Source organism: Bubalus bubalis, chromosome 3, assembly GCF_019923935.1.
Source record: "Bubalus bubalis isolate 160015118507 breed Murrah chromosome 3, NDDB_SH_1, whole genome shotgun sequence".
Lineage (NCBI taxonomy): Eukaryota > Metazoa > Chordata > Mammalia > Artiodactyla > Bovidae > Bubalus > Bubalus bubalis.
This window is the reverse complement of record NC_059159.1, coordinates 139,808,664-139,833,062: the sequence shown is the minus strand read 5'-3', so window position 1 is coordinate 139,833,062 and position 24,399 is coordinate 139,808,664. Positions and strand designations below refer to the sequence as shown.

General features: G+C 40.1%; 1 protein-coding gene across 6 annotated transcripts in view; it reads right to left on the bottom strand.

Moving 5' to 3' along the window:
• The window catches only part of NTRK2 (neurotrophic receptor tyrosine kinase 2), a 400,572-nt gene that overhangs the window by 151,710 nt on the left and 224,463 nt on the right, over window positions 1–24,399 (bottom strand). For 2 of the 6 annotated variants that reach the window (XM_006080621.4, XM_006080622.4), the window contains one exon: window positions 19,610–22,462. The exons of the other annotated variants lie outside the window; for them this stretch is intronic. In XM_006080621.4, the coding sequence (XP_006080683.1) occupies window positions 22,434–22,462 (29 nt within the window). In that variant the 3' untranslated portion in view covers window positions 19,610–22,433. Of the gene's footprint in view, window positions 1–19,609; window positions 22,463–24,399 lie in introns of those variants that run through there. 6 annotated transcript variants of the gene reach the window in all.

The following is a 24,399-nucleotide window of genomic DNA, read 5'->3' as shown; positions in this document are numbered from 1 at the left end:
CCATGGACGGTAGCCTGGCAGGCTCCTCTGTCCATGGGATTTTCCAGGCAAGAATACTAGAGTGAGTTGCCATTTTCTTCCCCAGGGGATCTTGCTGACCCAGGGATCAAACCCGAGTCTCTTGCATTGGCAGGCAGATTCTTTACCACTGAGCCACTTGGGAAGCCCATAGATCTGTATATTTTCCTGCAGTTTTATTGCAGCCATGCCAAGTTGCAAATGCATTATCTTTTCTGATGCTTGTCCAATTTCCTTCTGTCTATTAAGCTTTGTCTGCAGCTAATTAGAGGAAAGGTTTATGAATTGTGTCCCAATCTTGTATGGTTTTTTTAAGTCATCATAGACAATATTATAGATGATTGATTGTATCTGTTTTGAGATGCATATGGCACTTTATTAATTTGATGTCTGTCATCACTCATGTTTCCATGCATTTGTAGATTAGGCTTCATGGTAAAATTTTTGGAAAGGAACGGTTGCTTGGGTGATAATTTTACATGAACACCATATTTCCAGACTGGAAAACTTAAGGAAGCTTCTTGATCTCAGCCAGCCTTAAGCAAGGTATGCTGAAGTTCAGATAGGGTATTTCAGTGGAGGTGGGGGTAGACAGGGAATCTTCCTGTTACTTGCTGACTGATCCATGTAATGAGATAGAACAGAAAGTTGGGACAACTAAACTGCAATAATACCCTTAAAATTGCTCAGTTTGCCTTAGTTCAGTAAGCAATGACCCATTAAAGTACAAAGCTAAATAAAATCACCTGTTAGTAGAGATAAGCGTGATTGCTACTAGTCTGGTTATACAAACTGTGCCCCATTAAATTAAGCATGTGAGATCCAAAACAAAGAGAACCAGCTCACAGTGGGCATGTGTTCAAGGCATTGGAACAGCAGCTCCCTTAGTGTAATGTGGGTGTACAGTGCAATCTATTAAAACTTCTTGGAGTTTGGGGTCTGACTAGTGCATATGATTTCCAGACACCTGTAAGACTTCTCATTTATCCGAATAACAATGAACATCCTCACTTGGGAACCTACTTGCTGCACAGCCTGGCCCTCTGGACTTCATAGCCTAATGATATCTCCTTGCAGCACTCGGTTGGAGAGGCCTCCTGGGGTGAACTTCATCTGGGTTGCCCTTTCTTTGTTACTGTATGTACCTCATTTATCTTGGAAAGTAGAGGGACCTGTTTCTTGTCATTGAAAGAGCCCTGTGGATTTGGAAAAGCCTCAAAGATAACATCAGCTCCCCATACAGCTCCTTTCCCTACACTGGAGGCAGAGCCTGCAGCGTCTTGCCTGGTTAGCCAAGAATCTTCACCCTGCTCAGGAGATACACATCGTTCTCCCCCTGGATTGCTCTGCATGCTTTGAAGCAAACTCCTTCTTCCTTCATCTCATGGAACAATCAGAATAAAGCCAATAACGCAGGTCTGATTCATAGACACAAAGGCAGACCCCTAATAAACACAGCCAGGCCTGGAGTTCATGCAGTCTGTATGTGCGTCCCCAGCCCTCTGATGGCTGCCACGTGCCCACCTGCACGTCCTCATCCACTTTTTCATCAAGAAGCTGCTGCTGCTGCTGAAGGCTTGAAGGGGCCAAAATCAGCATACAGGGTCAACTGCCCACAAATTGCCGAGCAGCCAAGGATGACTCCTGGAGCAAGAATCCCTGCTTCTCTATGAGGCAGCAAACGGAGTCATAGCTCTCAGAGCACAAAGAATTACACTTTCACAGTTTAAGATTTTTTAAGTATTAGATAAAGAAGCCCACTTCTCATCTAGAAGACATGCTGTATAGTTTCATTAATAAAAGGTTCTAGAATAGGCAAAATGAATCTAAGCCTTAAAAAATCAGAACAATGATTGTTTCTGATGAGGGGGTGGAGGGGATTGACTGGCAAGACACAGAAGGAAACTTTATGGGGTGATAGTAATGCTCTGGGTCTTGATGGGGGTTTGGTTACTCAGGAGTAGGCATTTGTCAAAGCTCATTGAATAGTACATTTAGGACTAGGGTAATTCATTACATAAAAGTTTCATCTCAAAGAAATTAGGAGAGAAAGAAAGAAGGAGAAAGAGAAGAAAGAACAGATGGATGGAAGGAATAAAGGAAAGGAGAGAGAGAGGAAAGGAGGGAGAGAAAAAGAGAGACAGACCATAAATAAATATTGAACTCTAACCTTTGTTTGTTGATGTGTTTAGGGTTGAGGTGTCCTGTTGTCTGCAGCTTACTTTGAAATGCTTCTAAAAATGCATGGATAGATGATAAAGAGGTCTTCATTGGAGAATCCAAATGGGTTTATGGATGCTCACTGAACCATTCTTGAATCTTTTTGTTAATAAAATACAGGTAATGGAAGGAAGAAATCCAATTCTACTCTTTAGAAGTCAAGTTTCAGAGTTGGTAATCTGGGGGATATGGCAAGGGAGTCTTTCACCCAGAAAGAAGGCCAAGACATGAGAGGCAGGGCTATGGCAAACAATGGCGGTGCACACAGCTCTTCCTGTACGTTGCATGGATTCTGTTTCTCGTGGCCTCTCTCTCTCTCTCAGCTCTGCAGGACTGTAATATACAATTCTGCTTGGCAGCAGAGCTCAGATAACTTAAACAAGAAAAATGTCCTTTGGATAATTTGCAGACTTTGACCTGAAATAAGGGCAGATACATTTAGATATATGATTTGTTTTCTGGCTGCTGTGCTATTTCAAAGTATCCGTGTTACTGCTTGTGATGGAAAACGCCCCCACCATCAGGGAAATGAATCAGACTGGGTTACTAAAACCTTACCCTTCAGCTCTCCTGCCTAATATCCATCTTACTATCATATTGACCTAAGTTCACCTTTTTAAAAAAATTCTTTTAGTGTGATACATGCTGTAAAGAATTTTCTTTTTTTCAAGCAGACTATATTGGCTGAGCCAAACAAGTTAAGTTACCTCCCTGGACACCTTAACAAAACAGAGTCCTTTTTAAATTTCTATAAATTCTAATTTATAACTCTCAATTCTAAGGGCTAAAGAATGAAAACAAAGATATGAACATCAATAAAAATGACTGGTATTTGCTTTGGGATTCAGTCCTAGATAAGTGAGATAAATACATGAACCAACCATCTAGTGCCTCCTAGATGTATCCCACTTTCCTCCCAGATTAGCCCTTCTACTAAGTTCTAAGACCCAACCAGACAGACAGCTGAGAAAAGAAGAAAAACCTGGAACTTGCTTTCTTAAGTGGCATGTCCATGGTAGTGTGTCATGGTTAAATAAAATCAGAGTAAATATTACGATAACTCCCATAAGAGTTCATTTACTTGACTATCCAGGGAATATATTTTTATACTAAAATATAACATATATTCTGGGACAGTATGCAGAATTCCCATATTGTAGTAGACTGTTACTTTGGTGTCCTCAAAACACTGTGACTCCTTATTGTCCTGTTCTTGTGTGAGCTCCTGGCTTTGAATCCAGACCTGGCTTTGAATCTAGGATCTGATTTAACCAATAGAGTGTAGTGAAAGCAAGACTCTGCTGGTCCTAGACCTTAACACTTAAGACCTTTCAGCTTTCAACACTGTGCTTTTAAAAAAAAAAAAAAAAAGAAGTTTGACTACCTTGACTGTTTCATGCTGTGAGAAAGCACAAGCATCCATGTGTAGAAGTCCACGTGCAGGGGAACTGAGTGTCTTGACTGATAATCCTAGCTGAATTCCCAGCCAGCTATCACACAACTTGCTGCTGTGTACAATAGACCATTTTTGACCTTCTTTAAGTCCAAGCCAACACTGTATGAAATAGAAAACCTCCTGGTCAACCCACAGAACTGTGAGAATTAATCCATTGTTCTTGTTTTAAGCTGATAAATTTGGGGGCAGTTTGTTACTCAGAATTAGATAACCAAAGCTTATGTTTAAAAATGAAATTTGTGATTTCAATGAAATGTTAGAATTGAAAAATTCATCTTACTTAGAATTATCCCCTGAGACATCTACCAGTGAAGGTAGTTCAGTGAAGATGATCAAGAAGCATTTCCTTAAAATGCAATTCACGAGAAGGTGATCCCCTAGATTCAGGTGTATTTCCTAGTTATTATATGATCAAGAGGAACCTAATGTCCAATGCCTTTGGTAAATGATCAGAGATAAGCATTTTGTAATCCTGCCTGTTCATACCAAGGTGATTGCTAGTGGGATCATTTCAAGACATTATGAAGTAGGAACCTCATTTATATTAGGCACTCTCTCCTGCTAAGTCGCTTCAGTTGTGTCTGACTCTGTGCAACCCTATAGACAACAGCCCACCAGGCTCCCCCGTCTCTGGGATTCTCAAGGAAAGAACACTGGAGTGGGTTTCCATTTCCTTCTCCAATGCATGAAAGTGAAAAGTGAAAGTGAAGTAGCTCAGTTGTGTCCGACTTCTAGTGACCCCATGGACCACAGCCCACCAGGCTCCTCCATCCATGGGATTTTCCAGGCAACAGTACTGGAGTGGGGTGCCATTGCCTTCTCCAATTCATCTCCACTCTCTCCTAGTTCTCTTATTATTCCTCCCTCAAATTACTGCTTTTCTAACTAAGAGCCTCTAGCCATATGGCCAGTTGCAACTAATCCTAGACTGGGAGAAAAGATCAGGAAGGTCTGGTCTATGTCTGTTATATTCAGGATAAAGAACCTAAAGCTACAGCTAAGAAAGGGACTTTCACTCCACCAGTGCATCAAATGGCGCCTTCATAGCAAGACCCTTAACACCTCCCAGCTACATTAAATCTCTGAATTGACATAAAGAAGCCCTTGCCCAGGTCAGGACCCATCACATGAGGACAGTAGGGGTCATAGTCATTATCACCTATCAGTCACACCCTTGGACCCTATGCAGGGCACATGGTCAGAGCCTGAGCAATGGGAACCTGAAGTGACCCAAATTGAGGAAGAAAAGAATGGGAGACACAGGAGAACCTCTATTGACCACAGTGAGCCATGCATTAATGCACTGCAAATCAGTGAAGGTGATTTGGTGAACCAGAGCAGGTGGATATTATCTACATTTTGTGCATACTGCGATAATGTTGACAAAGTACTTAGAATAGCAGCTGGCTTTTAATAAATACCCCAAGGCAGTAGCCATGAGTATTTTTTATTGTGTAGTTAATACCATTATACAGAGTGGAAACTGAGGCTTATTATGGTTATGTGAGTGACCAAGGTCACACAAGAGCAACTGTGTGGGGCCAGGATTAAAGCCTCAATCTGCCTGATGCCACTATCTGCATACTAGGAACAAGGATGGTGTTGTAAGGACAGTTGTTTCCTCTGGGCAATGGCTGAAAAAGTGACACCTTTAGACTATGCCCCAATGATATGTTAAAGTTATGTAGAAATTCAAAATACAAAAATTTGGGGGGTTGAGATGGGAATACCAGACCTGCCTCTTGAGAAACCTGTATGCAGGTCAGGAAGCAACAGTTAAAACTGGACATGGAACAACAGACTGGGTCCAAATAGAAAAAGGAGTATGTCAAGGCTGTATATTGTCACCATGCTTATTTAACTTATATGCAGAGTACATCATGCAAAAGGTTGGACTGGATGAAGCACAAGCTGGAATCAAGACTGCCGGGAGAAATATCAATAACCTCAGATAGGCAGATGACACCACCCTTATGGCAGAAAGTGAAGAGGAACTAAAGAGCCTCTTGATGAAAGTGAAAGAGGAGAGTGGAAAAAGTTGGCTTAAAGCTCAACATGCAGAAAACGAGGATCACGGCATCTGGTCCCATCACTTATGGGAAATAGTGGAAACAGTGTCAGACTTTATTTTTTGGGGCTCCAAAATCATTGCAGATGGTGACTGCAGCCATGAAATTAAAAGACGCTTACTCCTTGGAAGGAAAGTTATGACCAACCTAGATAGCATATTCAAAAGCAGAGACATTACTTTGTCAACAAAGGTCCGTCTAGTCAAGGCTATGGTTTTTCCAGTAGTCATGTATGGGTGTGAGAGTTGGACTGTGAAGAAAGCTGAGTGCTGAAGAATTGATGCTTTTGAACTGTGAGAAGACTCTTGAGAGTCCTTGGACTGCAAGGAGATCCAACCAGTCCATTCTAAAGGAGATCAGTCCTGGGTGTTCTTTGGAAGGAATGATGCTAAAGCTGAAACTCCAGTACTTTGGCCACCTCATGCAAAGAGTTGACTCATTGGAGAAGACTCTGATGCTGGGAGGGATTGGGGGCAGGAGGAGAAGGGGACAATAGAGGATGAGATGGCTGGATGGCATCACTGACTCGAGGGACATGGGTTTGATTGGTGATGGAGTTGGTGATGGACAGGGAGGCCTGGCGTGCTGTGATTCATGGGGCTGCAAAGAGTCGGACACAACTGAGCAAATGAACTGAACTGTTAAAAGCATTGAGGATATTTTAGAATGACATGAAGGGAAAAATTTTTTTAAAGATATATTTTTAAAAAGTCATTACTTTCAGTGATTACAAATGAAGAAAGTTCATCCATGAGGCAATTAACTAACAGATAAAGGCTGAGCTTTGCAAGGATTTCAACCAAAGCAGATTTTGTAACCCATGATTTGTCCTGATAATAGACTCAATCTTCTACTATTATGGTTGGACCTCTGGGGTCAGGTCAATTTCACAGTGCATGGCACTCTATGTATCAAGCCCCACCCCTTAGGAATTTCCCTCGGGTCAGTGCCCAGGTGCTTGGTGATGAGTGGTGGAGACAGAAGTCTTCAGGTGCTCTGAGGTGGGAGAAGCTGGGTTTTCATCTTTTCTCTGCCACTTTCTCCTGAGACCTCAAGTCTTACTTAAACTCTCCAAGTCTCATTCTTCTTATCCATAAGAAATTGCCTGAATGTGAACTTTATCTGAGATAATGTATGTGGAAACAGTTCATGGTAAGTCTCAAAAAATTTCCTTTCCTCACCCCTTTCCAGAACTGGTTAAGTCCCTCTCTAACATCTAAACCCAAGAACAACATTTTCTTCTTCTTTCTTTGCCCTGGCTGACCTTAGTTTGCCTTGTTAACTACTTGGAAATTAATGAGGCAGAATTTATTTTGTTTTCTGTTCTACTCTGTGGTTTGTCAAGAAGCCACGTACCTTAAAAAATGGGTTTTGTCACTTCTTGTAAAATTAATTTGAATCTTAAGCAAATAGGACACAAAATAAGATCATGTGTCCTTCTTTTTCCCCATTATATCAAGAAAATAATTTGCAATCTCCAGTAACACTAATAAATAATCTTTCCCTTAAGGAAAAAAAAAATATGAACTCAGTCCTTTTGTCTAATCCTAAGGTAAGAGATTTTTCTACTGGAGGTCCAAGCCAGAAAGCTGAAATCCAGATAACAAAGCAAAGCTAAAATGGACATTGCTATCTTGCTGGAGATGGTTACCTAACATCCTAAGAGGCAGTGACTATCAACAGCCAGAAAGAGAAACAGCATCTGGGGCCACATACAGGACTCCAGCTTTTACATTACTGATATATTTGGTCTGGCCATGAAAAGAATGCTCAGAATAGCCTACAGTCAAGATGCTGGGAGGCTGCCATTTTTGGTTTTGGATATCAAATCATTATCTTTCTGAACCACAAATAATTTGACTCCAAGGCTTTACCAGCCGTCATTAAAGATGCTAGAGTATCATTTTTTAATTCCTTTGGCAGCAGGAAAACAGCTCCTCAAGGCGAGCGGGATGGGGGCGGGGGAGGTGGCACTTAATTTTGTGCAAGTCACTTGCTGATGAATAGGTCTCTAGGTCTTTGGCAGCTGTTGGCCAGATTCTCACCACCAGGGGAGGATGCAGGATGATGGGAGATAAGCTCAAGTCAATCCTTAAAAATTCCTTTGCCTTGAAAGCTCACTTAGGGAAAGCGCCTGGCTTAAGGGGATGAGAAGAAAAAAGCAACACATACATTTGGTTACAAAATACCAGTTTTGGCCTTTGCAAGTACCCCTTCCATTTCCTGAAATATGATCCATTTTCCTAAAATAAAATGTGTGAAGAAATGACACAAGTCATTGATTTCTTTTTTCCCCCCCCTTGGATGAACCGCATACCTTCCGCCCAAGCAAAATTTATTCTCAGGAAGAGCGCCCAAACCCACGCAGAATCTTAATCTTTTGTTCAAACCCCACATACGTTTTACCCTCAGTAAGTTTAGGCAGAAACTGATAGCTAATGCTTTTCATTAAGCCAGTCAAGAAAAATTGCTTACCAGGTTTTACTCCTTCATCAGCCTAACTAATTACACCCATTCACTGTTCCTTTCAGACAGAGACTTCAAATTCCAACTCTCAAAGACTCACACCACCCAAGAGACATCTGCTTCCCGGCTCACTCTGTCTCCTTTTTATATTACCCAGTGAAAAATACTCAGTGGCCCAGAAAGTGCCAATTAAGCAAAACCTGGAAGCGAGAACTTCCAGGTTTCAAGCTGGTGAAGGGTCAGGTCAAGGAGAAGGTGTTGAGATAAAGGTCATGGGAGATGGTGAGATGAAAGACAGATTGGAATCTTCTCAGTCAACACACTCAGGGAAAAGCATCGGCCTCCAGATTCCAGTGACCAGCCTCAGATACTTCTGCATGGTGACGAAATGGAAGTAATGTGCACATGTTACTGAGGCAAAGTTGGCCTGAAACACTCTGAGGCACAAGGATGACAAAAGCATGAGGTTTGAGTGATAATAACTAAGGCTGAACTTGAACGCTAAGCCTAGATAGTTTTTAGGTACCAATTCCATTTCTCCAAACCATTAAACGTGGGATATTTTGGAGATTAGGGGCCCAACAGCTCCACAAGCTTAGGAAGCAACTTCCCATTCACAGTCTAAACTAAGATCCCATGGATCCCCTAAGTCCAAACTAGGGGAGGGAAGGAGTAGCAGTTTGGGATTAGCAGAAGCAAACTATTATATATAGTATGAATAAACAACAAGGTCCTACTGTATAGCACAGGGAGCTATATTCAATATCCTGTGACAAACCATAATAGAAAAGAATATGAAAAAGAATATATATATATATATATATATATATACACACACACACATATGTAACTGAGTCACTTTGTTGTACAGAAGAAATTAACACAACATTGTAAATCAACTAGACTTCAATAAAACTTTTTTAGAAAATAAAAAATATAGAAAAGCTTAAAAACAAGAAAATATGAGGATACAACTTCAACCTTATAAAGGTTGAAGTTATAAGTTATAAATTGTAAATAACTTTCTCTCTAAGTAAAGTTCTTTCTTTGGGAACTGCGTTAAATGAGTCCACACCAAATTCTTCATAGTAGTCACAAAGATCTACAAAATCATACAGTGTTGAGCTAAAGAATGAAAATCCATTTCCCACGTGCAGTGTATTCTGAGTTCTTTGAAGATGTGCTCTTTCTGGCTAAATAATCTATTGGTAGAAACAATGTAAAGAAGCAGAGCATCTTCAGAATCGCTGTTGGAAAACTATTTTGAACACTGGGTTTACAAAACCTGATAGGAAATAGGTCCTCCTGACGCCTCTTTCTTCTAAAGCTGCCCAAGCTGACTCTTGTTTATGCTTTCAGCTTAGGGCTTTCATAAGTGCATGACAGTGCTTCTCTAGATTATTAAAAGCAAATAAATAAATAACTTCTACTACAAGTTCATTTCACGTACTCAATTTATTACAGCACAAAGAACACCAGATGTGGTTCACATTTATATTGCATCTTTAATAATAAATATCTAGGGGTACTAAAACTGTGCATGTGTGATAGCCATACTTCACAAAGCTGTGAAATAGCTGGAGATCATATTTTGAGGGCCCAATCGCACTATTTAGAACTCGGTTCCTTCTCAATGATTTGTCACTTGAATCTCATTTTTAAGGGATTATCAGGATACAGGCGTCTGGCCTTTCAGTTTTCAATTAGTGAGGTCATATTTTAAAGGCTTAGTAATTTTTGATCATCGAGTCACAGATTTCTGAATCGAGTAGCTTGAATAGGCGATAGTAATCATCTCTACTTCAGAGAGTTATAAAGTACTGGTTAGCCCAGGGGCACATCTCAGGCTAGCCAATGACCTATTTCTTTCCACTTTCTTTGGTTAAACTAGGAAGCAAGACAAGAGGCTTTTCCCATTAGTTTCCTTATCTCTCAACCACATCCAGGATATATTTTATGCACTGCATATTTAGCTTTGTGGCATTAGTTTTTCCGTTTAACATTTTGAGAAGGCACTTCGATTCTGAGAAATACAAATAATAGTGTCGTTGCAAAATACCCTATTTGCACTGAAATATAATAAATAAAGAAAATGTTTAAAATCACCCTTCCTGGCACTATCCACCATGTAATCAGTGTTAAGTCTCTGTGATCAATTGTGCCTAACAAATTGCTCAAGCACCATAAGCATTATGAAAAGACCACAGTTTTATTAAACACTGGAAATTGTATTTTTCCCAGTGGTTTTACTGTAAGATAATGAACTCCCTGTGAGTGGCAGCAGAGATGCAAATTCAATTTTGCACAAGACTCACAAATACCATGATATATTATGCTGATGGAGACACAGTCTCTGTCTAGACGAAATGAAAAAATTGCCTCAGATTCAGTAAATGTGTATAATTAAGAAAATATGAACAGCTAATCATCAATATTGCATGCGTGTTTGTATCTCCAATCTTGTTTTTTTTTTATTTTAAATTCTAGTTGAAAGTTGAACCTCTTCTTCTGGGTTTCAGATTTCACTTTTCAAAGAGACTATTGATATTGATGAAGCCAGACGGCACCCTAATCAGGCCCCAAAAATGTACTAACTTTTCCTTAAATTTTTCTTTCAACCAACTGGCATGCCTGGGTTTTAATTTATAAGAGCAGGCTTTATTACACAAATAAGCAGACACTGTCTGGGGGGACAAAATTGAAGCAGCTCTGATAGTTTTATTAATTCATTTGATTTACTTCTGGTTTCCCTTACCCAATCTTATTTATGTCAAAGTAAGTTGAAGCAGAATTCATTATGTAGTGAAATCCAATTTGAACACTTTTTATTGGGACACGGTGATTCAATCATTTCTCTCCTTAAATCCCATTATCTCTTCTCACATTATTTTGTACAGATCAAATCACATAAGATGAAATTTCAAAAGAAACTTAAGAAGTTGTGTACAGGAATGAAATAATATCTGAATAATTCCTTATACTATGAATACTATTATACCACAGTTAACATTCTTATCACTTTTCATTCTAGTAGCGTATTTTCACTGAAGAAAATTAACTGAGTTAGCAAACTTTCTTAAGTAAACTTTTGAAGCAATGTTAGTTTCTAATTGTTTTGATATAGGATTAATAGAAGTGCTGAATCTAATCTGACCCTGTTTGGGCATTTTGACATTTGGTTTATTATGTGTATTAAAAAATTTGCCAAATTACTACCAAATCTTTTCCTCTTCAAAGAGCAGAGTTTAGGAATTCTCAAATTTTGGTAGTTTTATAAAATGTTTGTGAAAAACTATTTATTTACCTGTGTCATTGTGTCAGGTATATTGTTAGTGTGTAGGGACTCCTTAAGTCATAAATGAATCTAGTTACCAAAGTCCATTTCCTTGTTAATTATTTAGAGTCATTTTCTCATGGAAACACTGAAGTTATACATAGAAGGACAAGACTATCCCCTAAATGCCTTTTAAACACCTGTGCCACCATACCATACCTTCCAAATCAGTTTCTTTGCTTTAACCCATCATGGGTAAAATTATTTCCATCTTTAGAGATCTGTAAAAGCTCTGTGCAGACCAGAGAGGGTAGCCAAATCCAGCAATTCAAATGAAAATGTTGCTTAACTTCTACTCCTAACAGAATCAGAGGGGAACTTAACTTGTTAGCCATGTCAGATGCCTGGTGAAGTACAGATGTATTTCCCCCCACAAAACTACAGTCAGATTATAGGTACAGCAATTATACATATGCATTCATGTGTTCCTTCAGTTATTCACCACATGTTCATTATGCAAAGTCCTGAACACCGTTTTAGGAGCTGGAGATGCCAAAGCACTTGTATATCCACTGAATAGCCTGTGGTTGAAAACTTACAAAATTGTCATTAAGTCTTTCCATCTGCAATTTGCAATATCACTCAGTGACTACTGCCACTCAATTCCTGGGTGAGACATGACTTCCTGAGTATACACATTAATCATCCAATATATGATTATACATGCTGAGCCTAATCTGAATTTGCAACCTCAGCACCTCCCCATACCACCCCATCCTAGAGTTTTTCTTTGTTAAAGATTCCAGATAGTATTATTAGTCAGAGATTTGTTTCATTTCATTTCATTAGGAAACTTTTCCATATTGGCAAATGGGAGATACACATAAAATACACACAATGCTTATTCCAGGGTAAGCAAAAGACACATCAAATTATCTTTGGAAATATTTCAACTCTGCTTCTCTGAAGTCTCATGCTCTTTAGTCTCTCCAAGTCGCTCTTGGGCTGCACTTCCATAAATGCTAAAGCGCTGCCCAAGTTTTGAAGGTTTGTGCTGACATACGCATGGAGGTTCAGGGGGCCTAGAAATCTCCAACAAACAATAGTTTGATTGTATCATTACTTGTTATGATGGCCTCTGAATGGCAATTGAATAATTCATACCCCAAACTCTGGTCTTTTCTAATTGTTTTTTTTTTTAATTTATTCATTTTTAATTGCAGTATAATTGCTTTACAATGCTATTTTATTTTCTTCTACTTTTTTTTTTAAGATAATTAGGAAAGTAAACAGTGGGTCCAAAAGAATTTATTCATTTTGGCTCACCTCACCATTCGCATTCACCTGCAGTCGTCATGCACAGTGAAGAGTTGCTATGTGATGTTTTGGGGGAGCATGTATTATTCTACCTAATAGGAGACAAATATGAGGTCATACACACAAGTCTGTGGGAGCAGATACACCCGTGATAAAGTAGATGCCATAAAATAACAGCTCCTCGATGTCCCCTGACCTTACTGAATGTCCTGATGAATGCTCTTCTCATGGAAAAAAATGCCACTCATCAAAGTGATTCATGGTTTTTAAAAAGACTCCTTAAAGGCTAAATATCTACAAGAATCTTGACCCCTTTCGAACAGGCAATTTGGAAACATGGATCTTCGCATGGAAAATGAAAAAAAAAAAAGAGTCATAGAGGGTGAACTAGAAATGTGACTCATCTGCCCTACAAAATGTTCACACATGTCTGGCACTGAAATTGGCTGTCTGTAGAATGGTCATTGAGAAGGCAATATTAGCCTGTGTCCTCTTGGTCTTCCTGGAGCAGGGTAACCTGGAAAGGTGCTGTGGGTGCTTTGACACTTGCAACATTGCTTTATAAAGCTCAGTAAATGTGTGCACTTCAACTGGCTCCTCGAACTCTCGGCACTCTGAAGTCTGTCTTTGGAGAAACAGATATCAAGTTCACCTAAGAAAAGTGATGTGCTTATCTTGGAGGAATGAAGGTGTTCAAGAAAGAATCAAAGATCTATGATATATGATTCTTTTCCTAGGATTTTCTGAAATAAGACAAAAAAAAAGGCAAACTTTTTAGAGTGGGCTGGGCTACGGGAAGGCTTCCCAGGTGGTGCTAGTGGTAAAGAACCCTCTGCCAATGCAGGAGATGTAAAAGATGCGGGTTCAATCCCTGGGTCAGGAAGATTCCCTGGAGAAGGACATGGCAACCCACTCCAGTATTCTTGCCTGGAAAATCCTGTGGACAGAGGAGCCTGGTGGGCTACAGTCCATGGGGTTGCAGAGTTGGACATGACTGAAGCAACTCAGCATGCATGCATGCATGGACAGGGTTGGGGAAGTAGGATTTGACATGATTTTAACTAGTAAAAAATAAAAGTAAGGGTTTATTATTTATTTATTATTCATGAGTATTTAGTATTTCTGGTAATGACTCCATCAAGAAGACCTATCTGCTGCCCAGTGGGCTCTGCTAACCTTACATTAGAGACCGGGCCTGGGGTCAGTCTACCACTGGCTCCTTTCTCCTCTAACAATAAGCTCACTACCTGCCATCCGGCACTTCCCTGCCTGTGTGTTTGAAGGTTAATACACTCAGCTTACCTTGATCAGCTCACATGAAAGGTACAACACCAACAGTACAATTCTTCTTGCAGAGTTTGAAAACTGCTCTCCATTATTTTTGGAAAAGATCAGCAGGAACCCTCAGCTGGAAAGAGCTCCAGACTTAAAGGAGGCCAAGGGGACTGAAACAGAAACTCTCCCACATTTAGGACTATAATGTGGGCTCATTATTTCCCCTCCTAGCCTCTCTGAGCCTCAGTTTTCTCATCTATTAAACAGAGTAATAATATCTATCCTGTGGCGGATTCATTTGTTTTTTATCTGAAAATGCAACTCGTAAGGCCTGGCACATAAAAGGCATTCGATATTGGTTGTTTTAGATAATCAAAAATGCACACATTACAAAAGGGGCTCATGGCTTTAAGGAAAAGGCTGAGTGAAAACGGAGTATTTAAAATCTCAAAAGGTATATCTCGAATTTATCAAATCTCATACTAAAATTCCAAATGTGGGGAAATGAAGCAATATCTGTTATCTAAATTTCACTTTTATTTTAAAATTTTATCCAATTTTTTTCTAGATTAATTCTCAATTTTGCTAAGATCTCTTGACCCTCCTCTCCTTTCTGCCTTTTTAAAAGAATCTTTCTCATTCTGTCTTTTCTTTCTTTCTCCTTCCCTTTCTTTGTTTCTTTTCTCTCTCTCTCTTTTTGGCAGTCTTGTTCATTTCCTCACTTTGAGTCACATATGAAAAAAAGTCCATCAGAAGATGAGAGTGCCTGTCTGTACAGATATTTCAGCAGACAGTACTGGATGGTTAGTGCTGGGGATGCTGAAGCTGGCTGATTCTGAGGAATGCATCTCCAGGGGCAGATGAGATGTGGGGAGGGAGAACAATTAGGTCAGGAATGCAGGAAAGAAGAGAAGCCTGAAAGCTAATCAGCCCAGCAGCTAATGTACACAAAATGGCATTTTGCAAAGACCAGAGGTTTATACAAGATCCTGGCCAGAAGGAATCTGAGTCTAGGGCTGAGTTAAAGTGAGCAGAGTGAGATTCTTGCCCTGTGCAAAAAATTTAAGGGAATACCCCAGATTCAGTCATTAACATGAATAATGTTTTTTATTCTCCATTATTTATTATCACTTTTTCATTGAGTTGATGTACAGTATCATATAAGTTTAGGTGTACAATACAGTGATTCACAATTTTTCAAGATTATATTCCATTCATAGTTAGTATAAAATATAGTAAAATATTAAAGCATTACAATTAATGTCTTAATGCCATGTTTTAAAAAACTAAACGTTAAAAAAACAGTTGTGAAGGAAAAAATATGAAAATTTTAAAGCCAGGATTTGACCTTGGATTTGTAGCACTCACCCTAGTCCCTGCTTTCTCAAGTCTGTCTATTAAAAATTTGGAAATTTTCTTCATAGGTTTTTCAGTAATTTTTGTCTTTTAAAATATTGCATTCAAATGTGATTTATCTTGATGGCGGATATTCCTTGGTGCTCCTTTAAATTCTGCACTTTAATTGAGGGCCTCACCCATATTACCCTAATGCTGGATCTGCCAGGTGCAGTGGGGGCTGTTGGAAAGCCCAGAGGAGCTGCTTGGGAGCTAAATGGGAGTCAATGAAGACAACTTCTAGGATGCTGTTGGTAGTGCTTTTAGGAATCCCAGCACTGAACTAAATTCTCAAGTTTATGTAAGAATAATTATTAGTTGGTGATAAAAAGTAGGCAACGGACACCACAAATCTGACACTCTTGTCTTTATTGGCATAAGAGTTTGGCTCTGAATGATTAACTACATCACAAATTCCAATACAACAGATTTCATTTCCATCAACGAGCCTCTATAGTAAAGATTTCCAAGCTCCATTATCATTCATACATATGCGGGACAAGCCCTGGAGATTCTGAACATAGTAAAAGAATGCAGATCATGTTTCAGGCCTACTCTCTTCAAACATAAGAAAGGGAAATAAAGTTAAGCAACACATAGCAATCAGTAGAGTCCCCTCCCTATCCCACCTCCGCAGATCCTGGTGCAGCATCAGAGGGCAGAGCTGTTGAGATCAGCACTGAAAGGCAGCAGGCAGGAGCCCAGCAAGCAGTAAGAGGCTCATTGCTTGTTGTGGGGAAGCAGGAAGACCTTCGAGACAGGACCACACTAACACTCAGACTGGGTGCCCCTTAGCTGAAGTGTCTCCTTGGGGAACGTCACCAATGTGAATTCATACAAGTCCCCTATTTCCAAAACTGGGCATAAGGTATGAGGACCACGTGGATTCATCCCCAGTCCTACAACCCCTCCCTAGCTTGGCCCACACACAGAAGCTTGGCCCTTGATAACACAGAGCTCTGCTACAAGAACAAAAGAGGGCCCCCTGGGAGGTCAACACCAAGGACCATACTCACATATCAGTGATTAGACCCCAATCTGGCTAAGATTCGCTTTAATTTAAAACTTGGGATTCAATGTGCAGGAAACAGCAGAGAGTATATACAAACTCAGAGAAGACACATGGTTCAGGAAGTGAGTGATATGGTTATTCCCTCTGCTACTTGGCCATCAACTTCCTCAAAGTCCAGGAGTTCAGGAATCTAAGACAGAGCTCCTGGTCATCAAAATCTTCCTAGTTTTCCTCTTCAGAGGCCAATGCTAATAAAGGTCTAGGTAGGGCTCAAGGCAAACTAAAATCTTATATATACACAAGGAAATTTTAGTCAAAATAAAGGTTCTTGAGAGAGAGAAAAATATCCTAAAAATGACAACACTTGGGGAAGAAGAAAATGGCCCTCTCTAAATAAAGGCTAAGAAGCAATACAGAAGCACAACTACTTCTCTGGATATCAGGTATTGGCATTAGTTGAACTAGGAATAAGGATGAAATGTCATCATTAGCATCATGGTTCCTGAACCTTCATACATGGAGAAAAGGAGGGACGGTGATAGAACGATATGAACAAAGGAATTTATATTTATGGGCCAGAGGAAGTAAAGCCAGGATAGAGACAATGTGAGGCCAGTTAGTCCAGCTGGCCAGGTACTCTATTAATAGAAAGTAGGAATTTGTCCCTGGGTAACAGTTTCTCTCTGTTCATTAGCAACAAACTGAAGGCCAACCCACTTGTAAAAGCAAACTCTTTTCAGGAACAAGGGTGGAGATGAGCATTAGGCATGGGAGCATAAATGAATCTGAAAATCCATCCTTCTTTCAGGAAAACATGCTGGGTGGCCACTCAGTGGTGCAGAGATATCATGTAATCTCCTGTAATGAAGGCATTCCATAACATGGAGACCAGCTCTTTTAATGTAATTAGATAGTGTGGCATTGTATCCTGTCCCCCCTGTATCAACCACTTATTGGAACATTAGGAATATGGCACTTAGTCTAAATGCCATCATTATCTAATAATCACTTGGGTTCCACTTTAATGCACCCAGAAGGTCAATGGCATGGTTAAATAAATGTGCTAAATAATAGCAACAGGGTAAAAACAATGTTGATGTCTACCCATATTCATAGCATGTACAGGAACTGGTGAAAATAATAGAGAAACTAGACATTAGATTAGTGTTTTCTTTCTAGAATTCCCCTTTGGCTCCCCACCCACTTTGGTTCAACACTGAACAAATCTAACTTCTTACATATCATAGGAATCTATGTATTCTGGAATTACTTTTAGAACCTATCTACTTTAATAGGACTCTGCAAAAGACCAACTCTGAAATACTCCAATATGTCATACTGATGATAGAGGTCCTCTGTCCAGAACTCCAGCTTAGGCCTTGATGCTTAAGACATTAGAAGAGGAAGCCTTTCATGAGAAGACTCCTGAGGAAATCTCATGAAGAGATTACTGGCCCACTGACTGTATTAAGTTTAGGTAAGGCAGGATATCTAAAGGGAGACTCCAATTTATCAGAGGTCCTTGCACAGCCCAAGAATCCTGGGCAGAAGAAAAGGCGTCTCTACATAGTGGAAAGCAAATCAGATGTAACCAGCCTGACCCTTTCAGATCCAGGACTTCTGGCTCTCTGAAAGGAGCTAGCCTGCCAGGGTGAAGAACTAGGAGGCAGAAAGTGATCATCTGCTCCAGCTGAGCAGTCAGCTACATCTGGAGTCATGCAGAGAGCTGATCCTAAACTGAGGCACTCAAGCTTCCTTGGCAAATGAGGGAGCCTTTTGCTCCCCAAGTCCTCTCAGCCTACAACACAAGGTTTGTCTCCTCTGTGACCTTCACCCTGTAAAAGCTGAGCTCCTCTGGATTAAGGGTCACTCGAAACCTGACCTGCTAAGGTCAGCCCAGCCCACCTCTGTCTTAACTCCTATGTTGTTGCTGTTCAGTCACTAAATCATGTCCAGCTCTTTGTGACCCTGTGGACTGCAGCATGCCAGGCTCCTCTTTCCTCCATTATCTCCTGGATTTTGCTCAAATCCATGTCTACTGAGTCAGTGATACTATCTAACCATCTCATCCTCTGCTGTCCCCTTCACCTCCTGCCCTCAGTCTTTCCCAGCATCAGGGTCTTTTCCAGTGAGTGAGCTCTTCATATCAGGTGATACTCCTACGTATAACCAAGCAAATAAAAGATCTGACACCAACAATAATACACCCAGCGAGCTTCCTACAGACTTTCCAACACAATTCACCCAAGACAACCCATTACTACAGAGATATGAACAAAGCCCAGTACAAATAAAGGCCAGGATTCAAGTGATTAGACTTTATATCATAGGAGGTTAAAAGGACAGTCACAAGATGACCAAGTTTGATATCCAAATGATATTATCAGTAGTTATCTCTGTTAGAATCATAGGTAAGTTTTTATTCCATCTTTATTTCTTATGTTTTCCAAATTTCCCTCTATAACCTATAGTATTTATTTTTAAAGAATTGCATTTTAGGGACTCTGAAGGCATTTTGGTGAATGAAGACTTAATTCTGTCTTACTAGCAGAAATCAATCATCAGAGCTATGCCAACTAGGGAGATCAATCCATTATGATTTGCCCAAGACTATCTTGTTTTAAAAGAACCTCCACAACCCTGGCTGGGGGGTGGGGTACAGTTACTGTAATACTGACATGTCCTTCTCCTTTGGACCACAAATACTACCTTTTAACTTTTGCCTCCCTGAGGGAGCTCAGGCATTCAGAAATACACCGCATCCTCTCAGCCAAAGGAAGAGGGCTCAGACAGCGAACACTGTGAACACTTTGGGCTGCTGTCTCCATCTCAGGAGGCTGCTTTACTCCTAGAGGCTAAACCCGAAGAGGGAGATTGCCTTTTGTGGTTGGCTATCAGGTTGAAATGAGAAGTAGATCTCTCTCCAGTTCTTTCCTGTCCATGGTGTGGAGCAAATTCATCCTACATACTTCAAGAGAAATATCCACTATCAAGGGGCTTCCCAGGTGGCGCTAGTGGTAAAAAAAATCCGCCTGCCAACACAAGAGATGTAAGAGACACAGGTTCCACCCCTGGGTTGGGAAGATCCCCTGGAAGAGGGCATGGCAACCCACTGCAGTATTCTTGCCTGGAGAATCTCATGGAGAGAGGAGCCTGGGGGACTACAGTCCATAGGGTCTCAAAAAGTCTAACATGACTGAAGCGACTTAGCATGCACACACTCACCAATTACCATGATAAAGAGCAGACAAAGAAACTACAACACAGTGAAGGAAGGGCGGTATGGCGGTACCCCATAAGGAGAGCTGGCATGATGACAAATCCGAAAAGAAGCCCAACCATGGTGGCTTACCCTCTCTAGCTGGCAGAATTAGCTAAGACAGAGAAAATCTGCACTTCACAAAGAGAAAGCCTGCACTCTGTTACATTAGCTGCCATGAAGGATTGAGCTATGAGTGAGCATCACATCCAAGAAAAACTCCCCTTCTGTCATCTCTACTTAACCACAGGGAGCACTCAGTGTTCAAAGCATCTGGGTAACGGGAGCTCCCTAGCAACATAAGAGGCTCCTCTGCATATGTTTGCTGAGCTGGTTGTAGTCCCCAATCTGCTGGCACATGTGAGAGTGACCAACCGGAAACCAAAATGGTGGTGCATTTGATTAGATTCATCCTGCTACTACCCCTCTCCAGTTGGGCTGGGCTTTGGAAAATATCCAGAATAAACACTAGAATCCTGCATCTGCTGGGATGCTTCTAGCACATCAGTGATGATTTGGTGAAATTGAACTGAACTGTCTGGTGTGTGAGAGGGTACATAATTTCCTCTTGATTGGTCAATGATGTGGAAGTAAAATCAGAATATCACTATGAGTGCCTCTGTGACCTAAATCCATAATAGTTTTTTTTCCCTTTTTTAGCCATTAAATGTAAGATGGAGTGTTTTCTCTGAGAGGTCTAGGTATCCTATAATTGGGTGATATTTCTTTTTTGATAACAAGTCATATCACCCAGGGGTCAAACGCTAATAGAATGAAGTCTCTTATTTTACATAGTCGTAAATGTGCTTGAATTTTCTTCTCAGAGGAGTTTTTAACATGTCTTACATTGTACATATAATTATGCAGCATATATTTATTTCCTTTCTACAAGGGAACTCAAGTTGCTTTCTTAAAACATTATTTGATAGCTTCTTACCATCTCCTCTGGAGCTGAAAGGAGAATATAGTATCAAACTGTGATAGCTAGCAGTGGGAACCTATGGCACCAAGAGACAGAATTCGATTGGGACTTTACAAAGTCTATGAGCAGTGTGCCATGAAGACCCCCATGAGATGGGTTGTCAGCCCACTGTGCCATAAACGAAGCAATTTCTAAGGATCCTAAAATAACTGCATTCTCTCGTCCCTAACACTCATGCTGGGCAAAATAGACCTAGGTTATTTTTAAAGTGCAGGCCATAGCCTTCAAAGGGATATAAACAGTTCCCAAAGCAGCTATCTTTTGGCCAATTAAATACTCAGAAGCAAACGTACTTTTGAAAGACAAAATTAGCAGGCAAAGGACATAAGAAAGTGCACAAGCAGCTGTTTCTGCCTGTTTTTAAACCCTATCAAATGGACCATCAAAATGGACCATGGGCACAGATTGCACTGAAGTTTGAAGATAACCTCCAATAACTCTCAACCCTTGATCTGACGAGCTCCTGGGGTCTTGGATATACTTCAGAACTTTTGCTCAGGTGTACTCAAAGTAATGTTACAAATATGTTCAAAACCTCTGCAGTTCTGTGAAAAATACCACTTCCATTACCTCCCCTGGCTGGTAACACAATGACAGTGTAGGTATGGCAGCTAAGAGGATCAAGAGGGGTGCCCTCCATGATCTTTTCAACTACTGTTAAAACACTCCCTCCCTTTATTATGTTTTATTTCCTTAGTCTTTGCTGGTCTATGAATCTGTGCTTATCTACATAGTTACCTAATAAGCATGTAACCAATGGGAAAACACACACACACACACAAACACAAACATATACACACACACAAACTATAATAGTTAGAGGAGCATGGTGCACTCTGCAGGAAATCAATCAATGTCCATTTCATTGGAAATGAAATCAAAATGGGGAAAGTCAGAATTCCTTATCTGCATCTTCCACAGAGAGTTAGTTACTAGCCCTAGATACACATAGAGGGCATGCGCTGTAAGAACAAACACATACAGTACATATTTAGAGACAATTCTCATTTAATGTAGACCCTCCTCCTAGGATTCTAGCTAATTTATAAGGCTGCTCTAGGAAAGACACAATTCTAGAGATGACAACAAGTCTATGGCATTTGCTTTTCCTGAAGGGGAAGCTATAACACATTCCCACCCTTCAAAAGAACCCAAGATTGATGATTCAGGGGTATTGTTGGTTAGAGTGGGGTTTTTTTTCTTTTTTTTTTTCCAGTTCAGAAGTTGTGTTTCCATTGTACCCTGTCAAAAATGTTCTTAGAAGACAAGGAGAGGACAGTAGCAGAGCTGCCCTTGAGCCAAGTTGGTCAGTCCTACTAGGAAACAACCCCGTGTGGTCAGATGACATGGTTTTCAGACACGTCTACACAGACTAGTTGAATTAAAGACCAACTGCAGCCTCGATGTCGCTGAGCTCCTCAGCTCCATCTTGCCATCCTGATTGATCGAGGAGATGGGTCTATAGTTAAAGTGGCATAGCACTCTGAGGGCTTAGTCATTAGAGCACACTGCTTTCTCTTGGGAAGGCAACTTCTTGCTTGGCTAGGTTTTGGAAGCTAAGGAGTGACGTCAAGATGTTGTCTGGCCAGAATTTGCAGATAACCATAGAACTCTTCTCCTCCATCAGGCATGGATTTAGCCTCCTTTAGTTCCTGCAGTGACACAGGAGCCTCCAAATACCAAATTATTATCAGGCGGTCTTGGGGGAACCTCTGGGCCCTGCAATAAAGTAGACAGACTTGCTATTGGAAAGTGCTCGGGAGCAATTCAGCCTTGTTCAGATTGTTCTAAAATCCTGCAAACCACCTCTAGACTTTGAAAACCTCTCACAGCTCCTGAGAGTGAAAAAGTACTTTGGGGGATATAATTTAGCATCATCCTTCACTCAAATAATCTTACACTACACAACATTTAAAGAAATATGGCTTAATCATGATTTTTGGTTCATTTGTTTTGTTTTTAGAACAAAGTTACACAAGCGGGGAGGCTGTGTCACTTTGGACAAGCTACTTCTGAGCACTGTCTGTAAAATCCACTGTTTGTATTCATTGATCTTTAAAGTCATAAGCAGTTGGTGTATTGTGGACCAAATATGATTTGTGCTGATATATTTTGTTGGTTCCACTCATGATTTTAAATCTTGGAGAACTAACATTAAAAAAAAAAAAAAAAAGCCTGCTCTCTCTGGAAAATTTGGAATATCTGCTAACACCAGGCCCGTGTTCCATCATGATCTTCACCACACCATGTCATCTTTCTGATCCAGCCTGTTTCTCATATTGACCCTATAAGTCACTGGGGTTTAGGATGCTTGCTTAGGATGCTTGCTCTAAGCTATCCTAACCTTGTGCTTTGTAATTACACAATGTCTTTCAACATTGGCCTCCCCAAGGAGACTCGCTGAGGGCAAGGAACAAGCCATCATTATCACCCAATTTCCAATTCTTAATATTGTAGGAATATTGTGGGTAGTCAATAAATATGTGGTGAATTGAACTTCACTTTCCCCATTAGATTCTTACAATTCAGTGAAATATGATGGGATCACTGTTTGTAAGATCACACGTGTATTCTAAAAGCCAACATCTTTGAATAGCAGGCAGCTTTAGGAAAGAGAAGTAAATGTGCTGGTTTGTGACCCAAGCCTCTGATAGGTCCATCAGAGACTGCATGTTTCATGTGATATTTTGCTTTAAGCACATGAGGAAAGTTCCACACTTTTTCTGAGAGCTTCTTAAATTTGTTTTTCAGATGTAACCTATCCAACTTCTTGGAAGAGCCCTTCTTTAAAGGTTAGCTGTGAAAATATTTGAAGGGAATAAGTTAACTGAAAACTAAGCTACCAAAATTTCATGGGCCTACAGCAACAAATCCCTCTCCTTCTGTATGTCAGATCTATGCATTTTGAATATTTTAATTTCTGAATGACTACAATTAGGATCCTCAAAGAAAAGATTCTTTGTTAAAGGCTTATTTCTGCTAAAATTCTATCTAAATCTACTTAAACTGGTTAATATGTAAAAAATTCATCCAACATTTAAAAATCGATGTAGGTAAGTTTAATAAGAATAGACCCAATGAAAAAGGTTCAGTGTAAAAGGTCATTTACACTTGTTACAAGTCTGCTAGTAATTAATATTTCATTAATATATAGCCATATCTGGTCAACATCTGGCCCACATCAGAGGCAAATAGTTTCCCATGCTATCATAAAGTAGTTCAATGGGTATAGTTTCTGCTCTCTAGGAGCTTACAATCTAACCTGATTTTTTTTTTAATTTTATTTTATTTAACTTTACAATATTGTATTGGTTTTGCCATATATCAAGACTACAGAAACATATACCAGAGTGGTAACACCCAGGGCTTCACAAAAGGCATCAGACACGTTGAAGATAAAGGAAAAAAATATGGAGTAAAGAATGACATTTAAGAAAAAGTAGAGAGAAGAGAAGTAAATTGCTTCTTCATTCCCATTTCTTTGAAAAACAATTTATGGAAAATGTGTTATTTTAAGTGTTCTTAAAATCATGAAAGAGCATATGGCTTGATGCTTGAAAGAAAGAAAATTTCTGCTAGTATAAGATGCTAAGCGATTGAGAACACAGAACCAGTCAGGATGGCTGACTGAAGGACTAGAGTTTATAATGAAAAAC